Here is a 10,098-nt window from a genome sequence, read left to right as displayed (position 1 = left end):
GAATCTCTGGACATCCACGCTGGTTGGTCACTATCATCATCTGAAGAGAAGGAGATGTTGGCTAATCTCCTACCTAGAATGGTCAACTTGTAGTCTATACTGTCAAATTTTTTCTCCACCTTTGCTAATTTGATAGAATTCATTCGCTGAGTCCTCTTGTACTTCTATATGCAACCTAAAATATTCAAATGATATTTAACATTGAGCCAACTACATGCCATGATCGAAAGTGAAGGAAGACATGTAGTGTGCCAAGTACAGTGGGAGTTGCAACCCCCTTTCGTATAAGATGACATCATACCAAGAGAGGGGGATGCTCGAAGCACCATCATTGAAAATATCAACATACACGCACTTCTACATTTACATGTATCTTAAATATGTATTAAAATGTTTATGATTAGTCAAATACAACTCAATTTAACATCATATATTATAAATACAAATAGTGGATATAATGTTATACAAGGGTGGAAGCCTATTGAGATACATTTTACGATAATATTGTTATTAATGGAATAATATAAGCTGGTAACAAATTAACTCTTTTCACTTATGAAGAATTTGGTATAAATTTTAGGCATAAGTAGAATTCTACCATGACTTAAGATTCACGTGAGTTGGAACAATATTCTTAGATATTTTACTAATTCTAAATCAACTTTAATTATCAAAAATTTGATTAAGGTTCCTTTTTACAAAAACTTAGATTTTTTTTATTACCAAATTCTAGTCATTCAAAAGAAGCTTGTTACAAAATTAAACCACTCCTTATTGAACTATGAACAAGTTTTTGAGTAAGTTACACTCTCAAGAGTTAACACTTAAGTGAGCTTTTTTCTAAAGAAGAGCTAAATGATTTTGGGATTTGTGGTGTTGGGAGAATGGGGATGGCCAACATGTGATTTAGTTAACTATTTTTCGTTTAGAAATACATGTAGATATGAATGTAGATCATTCTCTTTTTATCTCTCTTAATATTTAATACATTCAAAGTTTAGATAAATTTACTTTGATTTCACTTTAAGAGGTTAACTTTACTAATGGTCACAAATATTTTTGGGCATTTTATTAATCTAATTCAAATTATATAGATGAAGCACACTATGTTGATAGGTCTACTTGGGATGCCCTCCAAAATAATGGGAACACATTTTTTATATTTCTCTCTTTAAGTTTTTGTAGGTAAAATAAAATTTACTTTAACTTAATATTCTTCTCATTAGGAAAAAAATTAAAACTATATTTTAATTTTAATAAAAAAAATACAAAAAATACGCTCATTAATACCAAGCTAATGTTTCAACTAATAGTAGATTCATAATAAGTTAATCTTGTATCAAACAATCTATGTAATCACAAATACGAAAAGAGTTTGAATAGAGATTTTAAATATAAATAAGATTTAACTAATTTTAATTTTTTATTTTTTTAATAAAAAAATCAATTAAAATTTTAAAAATTAAAATATATGAGAATTTTAAATTTTTATATCCCCAAATAATTTTTTATAAAGCTAAATAATTCTAAAATAATATTTCTTTTTTATCCTTAAACTTAAATTATGTAAAATAAAATAACTAATGAAAAACAAATTAATGTAATTTTTTAATAATAATAAAAAATTAATTCACATTTACAAATAAGTTAATAATAATCATTTTGCATTTTTATATGATAAGAGTTCAATAGGGATAATTTTTTTTTCACAACGTTAGATATTCCGAAATAACACAAAAGAACCTGTCCTTAAACCTAACTATATAAAATAGATAAACTAATTAAAAAAACAAGTTAATAATTTAAAACTAATTGATATGATTTTTTAAATAATAATAAAAAATTTAATTCACATTTTAACAACGAGTGAAAGGCTGCTCTCTTACGGACCACCAGCGGGTTATTACAGGTGGCGTGGTTTTCCTTGATAACAGTGATGAGTCAAACCGACATTAGCGGATAGCAGCCAGAGATGGTTGTCCTCACTGTTGGTTTGACACCTGAGTTTGATAGGTTTTGCCACCTTCGAAAAAAAAAAAAAAAAAAAATAATAAATTTCCTCGCTTAAAAAAATAAATAAATTATTAAAAATGATCATATTACCTTCCACTATTACAGTGTCCTTATAACCCTGTTACCTTCCAACATTGACAGAATCATGAAAATAAAATAATGGCATATTATGAAATTTAACATTCCGTAATTTCTTACAGGGCGGAATTTTCGGTCACGTTCGGCGGCAGTTGACAGCTTCTCTCTCCTACCTCCACCTAGGCGGCCTCTAACCTCTGAGTTTAACGCCGTTAAACTCCACGCCTGACGCCGTTATATTTGAACAAATACCGTTAAACGGACAGCCTTCAATTATCAAGTTACCTTAGTAAACAGCCGTGCACTAATCGATTGCGAGGAAAGGCGTGCCCTCGCGTCTTAGTGCCACGTCGGCGGAAAAATAAAAGAATGCCCAGTCCAAAGACGGCAACAAAATAGGAAATTCACTTTTAAGGTCAACACCGCTGATGACGGGAAAGGTCGCTTTCCGTCCGGGAATCGTCATCTGATTCAACGGCGCAGCTAAAAATGGCGTTTGTTACAAAATTGTTGAACGAAAAACCCGTGTTAATTCTTAAATTTTCATCGCCGCCATAAAAATTCAAAGAAGTACAGGAGGAAGGAAAGAAAATAGGAGCTGAGAGAGTCCTTCATGGCGTTGTGTTCTGCCTTCTTTCCTCCAACCTCTCCGACCTTGTTAATATAAATGCTAAGAGCAGGGCAGGGGAAGAGGCAGAGGCAGAGGAGGGGAAATCGGAACAGGAAGGAAGAATAACTGTTCAGTAATAACAAGAATATTTGAAAAATTCTCCCCTCTGGCAAAATGAGGAGCAGAAATAATTCCGGAACGGTCTCATCAAAATGTGTTGTGATCCTCTGCATTGCGTGTTTCTGTGCGGGCTTGCTCTTCACCGACAGGTTTGTCATCTGGCATTTGCATTCCTTTTCTTTTTCCGGTTGCATTTAGGGAGATTGCTGTAGGTCGCTGGTATCTTCAAACCTTCGTCCTGTAAGAAGTATCCGAAATTGCATATTTGCTTTACGTCTCGAATCCTGGACATCCTTGGAAATGTTTGGGAAATCTTTTCTTTAATCAAGAGGTTTCAAAAGAACTTGAAATTTTCCGTCCCATTAGAACTATATCCTCAATATAATACAATCTTGCTTTTTCTCTCTGAAAATGATCGGCAACTTTGATATTTTGGGAATCCATCCTCAATGTTTTGGAAATGCTTCATTTAATTCGAAAAGCTTTCATAATATTTCCAAATCTCCAGCACATTCGTAGTATTCTGCGATTTTTTTAATGTTGCATGCTAACTCCGGGAATTTTCAACTTCACTGGCAATATTTTGATAATGTTTGTTTTATTCAGAGTAAGTTCCCAAAAAAGTGGAAATTTCCGCTTCAGTGGCACTATTTTTGAAGATTTTCGCTTAATGCAAAGTATGAACGGAACCTTTGAGAATTTTGGACTCCATCGGCAATATTGTTAGCTTTAATTCTAAAAACCTCTACAATATTTCGACATTTTCCACCACGGTCACACTACGTTACAAAATTTTTGAATGTTGCTGGTAACTCCGAGAATTTTGGCCTTATCGGCAATATTTAGATAATGTTTTCTTTATTCAGAAAGGTTTCCACAATCGCTTTAAATTTTTCGCCTCATTGGCGCTCTCTCTCTCTCTATATCTATCTAGGCAATCTTTTGCAAGTGTCTTCTTTATCTGAAGATTCGGCTTCATTCCTGCAATTTTTTATACTCCTTTGCTTCAATAGCAAAATATTGCACGGTAACATGTGAGTTTCCCTTTGGTGGCAATTTTTATCAAGAAAGCAGTTCGAATCATTGATCGAATTGCAATCGTGTGTGCATTATGCAAGAAAGCACGGAGTGAGCAGGCAACTTTATGCATCATGTATACCTAAATTTTCTCTCCACGATCTTAACTTGAACGTCATTCAAGAAATGACGCTTAATGACAATTCTCAACGGCATGGACATAGAATTCTTCGGCTTATTTTGGTTTCTGTTGTTAAAGTTCCCATAAAAAAAGGATACAAAGTACATAAAATAGGGCCAGTTTGTGTGACTGCAAATTATCGTTATACAGAATTCAGATTCAGATGGTTAGGGAAGTTTCAGCTATAGCTTTGCTTTGGTGCCTATACAAGCAACTTTTCCTATGCCCTGTAACAGAGACTTAGCATGCCTTTCGAAGTATTAGGTGTACAAAACGATATTGGGAATATTTTAAAAATTTCTCAGGAGGGCTATATTCATAGTACAGCATGGGGAGCTAAAATTGCTAAGAATTGTTGTCTAGAATTTGCTGTAGTCATTTGGTAGTCCCTTCTATAAGTGGCACTGGGGAGGAGTTGCTCCAATAAGAGATGAATTATTCTTTTCATCTGGTGGGCAGAATTGTGGATGGCATGGCTACTTTGGTGCACTGCTGTCCTCATAATTTTATGTTCTCCTCAATCCTCATTAGTTTCCAGCAGACGAAGTCGAGGTCTTCTCTAAGTGAGTTCACCGTTTATTCGTACTTCTGTTCTACGATGACTGGCTTTGTCCCCAAGTCTACTAAGGATAGGTGTTTTTCCATTTGTGTAGCTACAACATAAGCATTTTTACATGCTCTGGTATGCAAAGGATCTTGTAAAGGCTTTGACTGTCTTATCTTTTTGCGCTGCCCTTCTAAATTAATCTCATGAACCATTTGTCCTTCAATTTGCTCTAGGATGGCTAGCCTTGCCCCCCTATGTTCTGCGGAGGCTGCTATAACTCATGTCTGATTTATCCATCAACAACAAGGGAATTTTTGTGCAATTTGGAGCACACAGGGTATTGTAAAGGTTCTGATTCTTCTTCTTTTAGAGTTGCCCTCCTGAATTAGTTTCATGAACCATATGCTACTTTGTGGGTTGAGGCCTATCCCTTACCCTGTTATCCATTGTTGACACAATCACTTAAGGCAATCTAACAAGTGTCTATCCAGCTACATTGTTCCTCTGTCTCTTGCGTTTGCGTTGTTAGCATGTTTCTCGTGTGATTTTTTATTTGTACAATGAACAACTTACTCCCTTCTATGGATGGAACTGTGACTTCCTTGCCAAAGGTGATTCCTTTAAATTGAGCAGAAGAGCAGAGGAAGGCGATTCCTTTAAATTTCAATGCTTCTCGATGGTTGTCTCAGTGTGGAGCCTCATGATGGCTGAACCCTAACGAAAACTAAATTTGGAGGCTGTTGCCACCATTGATAGGATATGGCAACTAACAAGGGAGTAAAGACGATGGGATAAAGTTGCTTATGCATCAAAGTTTAAAATATGAATGTTGGGGTCAACTGAGGTTAAAAAAATATATCCAATTCAAGTTTGGTCCTTCCATTTTTAAGGAGCAATTTCGAGGTTAGTTCATCCCTAACGAAATTTGGGATATTATTTCATATTTTTTGAACTTTTGAGTTATCTATTGACTAGTTTTCTACTTAGCCTTGGCAATCCTGGAAGCCAAGAAGCTGCTAGAGTAGGAGAATGATGGGTGGGAGGTGGATGTAAGATAGCTTGAGTTTCCAAGCAAGTGATAGGCATGGCCGAACTATAATGGCAAGGGCTATCTTCTATTCACTAGCCTGATCCTTGTAGCTGGACAATTGCTTGTTTTTATGATCCTTCTGTCAGTTTTTGTATTGACTGTACTCGGCACAGTGGTATTTGTACTCATGCCAATTGGTACATTGATATTTTTGCTTAGAATTTGTTACAACAGGTAGGACTAAGATGTTGAGGCCAATAATGCCGTTGAGTCTCTACTAGTGCTAATGGAGGTTGTTTTTTCAATCCATTTAAGGCCTTGACCGGGGATGCTCATGTAGATATATTGTGAATTATAAAATTATAAATAGTAAAGGAAGCATTCTTTACATGAAAGAGGGCAAAAATAAAAACTCGCATCAATGCTTGAGCAATTTAGTACTTGCTAAAAACATAAGGAAGATCAAACTCAAAGTAATAGATAGGAATTGCGGTCCTTTGAATGCTTCAAGTGTTCAAAATTTCCAAAATCCACCAGACAAAGTGAACTAATGCAAAATACAACTCATTGATCTGTCCATGAGGGCACTGTTTATGTTTTCTTGAAGCTTTTATTGTGCTCAAAATTCATTTTAGAATGTCCAATGTTACTAACTGGGGAACCAAGTCCATACCATTTTAATGGTTATATATGTTCCCTTGAATGGTCTTGGAACAAGTGTCATCCTCTCTTAATGCCCCATAATCTGATATTTGGGCAGGATGTGGAGAACTCCTGAAGCAAATGACCACAGTCACACAACAACAATAAAAAGACGTCAAGATCAGGAACTACAACTGTCCCAAGATGGTTGTGAACAAAAACGGGTGAGTATATTCCGAGAAAAAGATGAGTATTTTCTATGTTTCTGTGTAGGTTTCCTCTGCTTTGATTCATTTGACTTTGGTCATGACAAAATTTGTGATGGAGAAATCTCACAGATAGTTTTTACAAAGGAACTGATTGTATTTTACCTTCTGCTCATGCTTCAGAAGCTTGCTACAGAGAGGGATATTATGGGTGAAGTGTCTAAGACACATGAAACAATTCAGTAAGTATTTGTCAGAGGACATTCAAAATCTAACATCATCATTCTGTCAATGCAAATTTTATGGTAAACTACTTACACTAACAAGTAAAATTTCTCTTTCAGGATGTTAGACAAAACGATTTCCTCATTAGAATTTGAGTTGGTTGCTTCTCGAGCTGCACAAGATAAAAACCTTGGTGGTTTGCCTGCTCTTGAAAACCCTTCTGGAGAAGCTTCCAGTGAGAAACCAAAGGTTTTTGTCGTGATTGGAATCAACACAGCTTTCAGTAGCAGAAAGCGACGGGACTCTGTACGAGAAACCTGGATGCCACGAGGTTGTGATATATTATAATTTTGCTATAAGTACAAGAGTTGGATTTTAAAAATGCAATGAAACAATGTTTGCACCTTTTGAACTTCAGATATAGGGTTTGTGGATAATTTATTTCCTTCCATTTTTGACAAGTTGGAAAAATGGATTTTTCAGGGACGAGACTCAGTCAGCTTGAGCAGGAAAAGGGAATTGTAATTAGATTTGTCATTGGGCGCAGGTAAATAGACAATGGCTGCTCTGCTCTATAATTGGACAATAAGCTTTACTTCAAATTTTTACCCTCTTTGCAAGAAAGATGCAAATACTTGAATTATCAATAATACAATTATAAAGAATGCATGCTAATAGCTGCAATTTTGAGAATTTTATGTAGAATGAGCTGACTTTTGCGTGTAATGTAGTGCTACACCTGGTGGAATCTTGGATCGCGCCATTGAAGCAGAGGGTGCTCAGCACAAAGATTTCTTGACGATTGTATGGATTTCTTATCAATATCTGTCAATTTGAAATGGTTTAGTTCAAGATTGTTAATTGTAAGTTCCTAAATCCCTAGGGTAATCATTGTACAGGGCATCATTCGTACTTACTTTACCTGTCTTGTTCAGGATCACGTTGAAGGCTATCATGAACTATCTGCAAAGACAAAAATTTATTTTGCCACCGCAGTGGCCAAATGGGATGCTGACTTTTATGTCAAGGTTGATGATGATGTGCATGTGAATCTAGGTAATAATTTCTTTCGCAGTGTCTCACTGGCAAAATTATTTGTTGGGAATGACTTGGACAGTAATGTCACATAATGTAGATTCATATTTTGCAAGTATACACAACCTTCAATGGCAAGGGCTTCTCTCCCGCAGCAAGTTATTTGCAATGAATTATTGTCCGCATACGGCAAACATTTTAAAGGATACTTAAATGAGGAGTGATTGTCGCTAACTTGTTACCCCTAGCCTTGAAGCACCAAATTTGGCATTTGATAGGGCCATTTCTTTGGACTCTCCCTGACCAGTAATAATTATATCTGAACAAGCATTGAGTTCTACAAATATTTATAATGTGTTTTATCAGTCTGATAACTGTTAATTTTGGAAACTGTTTTCAGGAGCATTGGCTACCACTCTTGCACGACATCGGGTGAAACCAAGAGTGTATATAGGTTGTATGAAGTCTGGACCTGTCCTTGCAGAAAGGCAAGTTATACTAACCAATAGATTAGATATCTTCCATTTTTTGTACAAATAATTCTTCTTTCCAAGGTGTTATTTTGGTTGATCAAGACTAACTGAAAAACATGCTGATGGTTACAGAGATGTCAAATATCATGAGCCGGAACACTGGAAGTTTGGAGAACAGGGAAACAAATACTTTAGACATGCCACTGGACAAATTTATGCGATTTCAAAGGATCTAGCTAGATACATATCTATAAATTTGTAAGTGCAGCCTTCTCATCAGCTGGTAAAGATATTTAGATAAGCATGTTCACCTGACTTGTATCAAATTTATTTTCCCTTCTCAAAAATAATTTTTAGATAAATTACAGCATACAATAAACAATTTCTATCATCACGGGGATTTAGATTCAAGAAATTTCTTTAGATAAATCCACAGCTACCACAAAATTGGACAAGATTCAAAGTTTTCTAGTAAACGTTAGTAGGATTTAATAGATATATGTAATACTAATGGGATTTAATAGATATCCAGTCATTCAACAAAAAATTGCTTCTATCAAATTGAGTTCATTTACCCGCTAGTGTGAAGTGGCCTAAATTTTCAGTATATTTGCAATTTTGCTCTGCCCTTATTCCTGTTTTTCCTTGTTGCTGACAACAAAGTGAAAGACAGTCTCATCTCATTATCAAAATGATGCAGGCCCATATTGCATAAGTACGCAAATGAGGATGTTTCATTGGGCTCCTGGTTTATTGGATTGGAAGTTGAGCACATAGATGACCGCAATATGTGCTGTGGGACTCCTCCAGGTAAATCATATTATTTCTTAGTGCTTACTAGTGCTTGACAAAATAGTTTTGGCCGAATTATATTTGGAAAGAAACTGAAACAATTTTCCCTTCTGTTATTTGGGCATTGTTTTATCAGACTGCCATTGGAAAGCACAGGCTGGAAATGTATGTGTTGCTTCATTTGATTGGAGCTGCAGTGGGATCTGCAAATCCGTGGAAAGAATAAAGTCTGTGCATGAACGCTGTGGAGAGGGAGATGCTGCGGTGTGGAGCACTTTTTTCTGAGCAGCGTATATATAGCTATCAGCCAAATCAATTATTTCACCAGTGTAAATGTATTGAATCTCTTCCCATGCATGTCAATAAGCTCAACAACAACAAGAGTATAGACACGGGAGAGAGTATATTATGTGGGCATAAATATTTTTCTTAAATCGTGGTAAGTTTAGACCTGTCAGATACGAGGAATTGGAAGTGCAGGGAGTTATGGGTTATAAATTGACGTCTCTCAAGCGAATACAGACATCAATTTGGTTTCTCTGTATATCCTCTTTTAAGGAATCTTGTCTTTTCGTTCTGGTATTGGTACAAGAGCTGAGTTTAGTAGACACTCCTGCTTGTGCAAGTTTACCTTAATTTGTAATGATGGAATGAGGCAGCTGTATGCTTTTCCTTCTGAAATTTGTTAAAAAAACAAAATGGTGGAAGGTTTTGTCTCTCTTCATGGCTTTTTATGTTTGAGATAAAGCAATATTAATCTAAACATTTTCTCTGTTTTTCTCTGTTGTAATTCATAAGACACTATATTTTGTAGATGCATCGTAACTTGATTCCTGTCCTCAAGTGCATTGATTAGGTAAATAAAAACATAAATCTCTTGATTTCGCTGCTCTTCAAGCATACCTTTACATGCATAAGGTCTCTCAGTGCAGCAAACCCTCTTTTACTCATAATTCAACTCATACCTTTATTCAAACTCTTGGCACGCAGAGTGAATACAGTATCTCTTGAATTAACATAGCCATATATTTTTACAAGCAATCACCTATAGCACCAGTGGATTGAAGCTTTCCAATAAGACTGTAAATCATGAAATGGTCAGAGAACCATAAGAGTAATTCCGTTCAAA

The 10,098-nt window shown here is 35.6% G+C and overlaps 1 protein-coding gene across 1 annotated transcript; it reads left to right on the top strand.

Moving 5' to 3' along the window:
• Positions 1-2,641: 2,641 nt before the first annotated feature.
• On the top strand, positions 2,642-9,689 carry LOC149264913 (beta-1,3-galactosyltransferase 7-like). Its single transcript, XM_089429034.1, has 11 exons — positions 2,642-2,970; positions 6,357-6,462; positions 6,628-6,686; positions 6,789-7,000; positions 7,153-7,216; positions 7,401-7,473; positions 7,605-7,725; positions 8,105-8,192; positions 8,310-8,435; positions 8,878-8,987; positions 9,106-9,689. Exons 1-11 carry the CDS (start codon positions 2,876-2,878, stop codon positions 9,252-9,254), a joined length of 1,203 nt encoding a protein of 400 aa, XP_089285160.1. The 5' UTR covers positions 2,642-2,875; the 3' UTR covers positions 9,255-9,689.
• Positions 9,690-10,098: the final 409 nt, after the last annotated feature.

Source organism: Pinus tabuliformis, chromosome 6 (assembly GCF_031772625.1).
Source record: "Pinus tabuliformis cultivar Carrire ecotype Pingquan chromosome 6, CPIR1, whole genome shotgun sequence".
In the NCBI taxonomy this organism is placed as follows: domain Eukaryota; kingdom Viridiplantae; phylum Streptophyta; class Pinopsida; order Pinales; family Pinaceae; genus Pinus; species Pinus tabuliformis.
Note: the sequence above shows the minus strand (reverse complement) of the source record. Positions and strands in the feature narration are given on the sequence as shown.

Excerpts from the sequence above, each read along its gene's own strand:
- LOC149264913 (XM_089429034.1), top strand. The coding sequence starts at position 2,876 with ATGAGGAGCAGAAATAATTCCGGAACGGTCTCATCAAAATGTGTTGTG. Across the intron at positions 7,474-7,604 it reads ACAAAGATTTCTTGACGATT|GATCACGTTGAAGGCTATCA; the intron begins GTATGGATTTCT and ends TGTCTTGTTCAG. Across the intron at positions 8,436-8,877 it reads AGATACATATCTATAAATTT|GCCCATATTGCATAAGTACG; the intron begins GTAAGTGCAGCC and ends AAAATGATGCAG.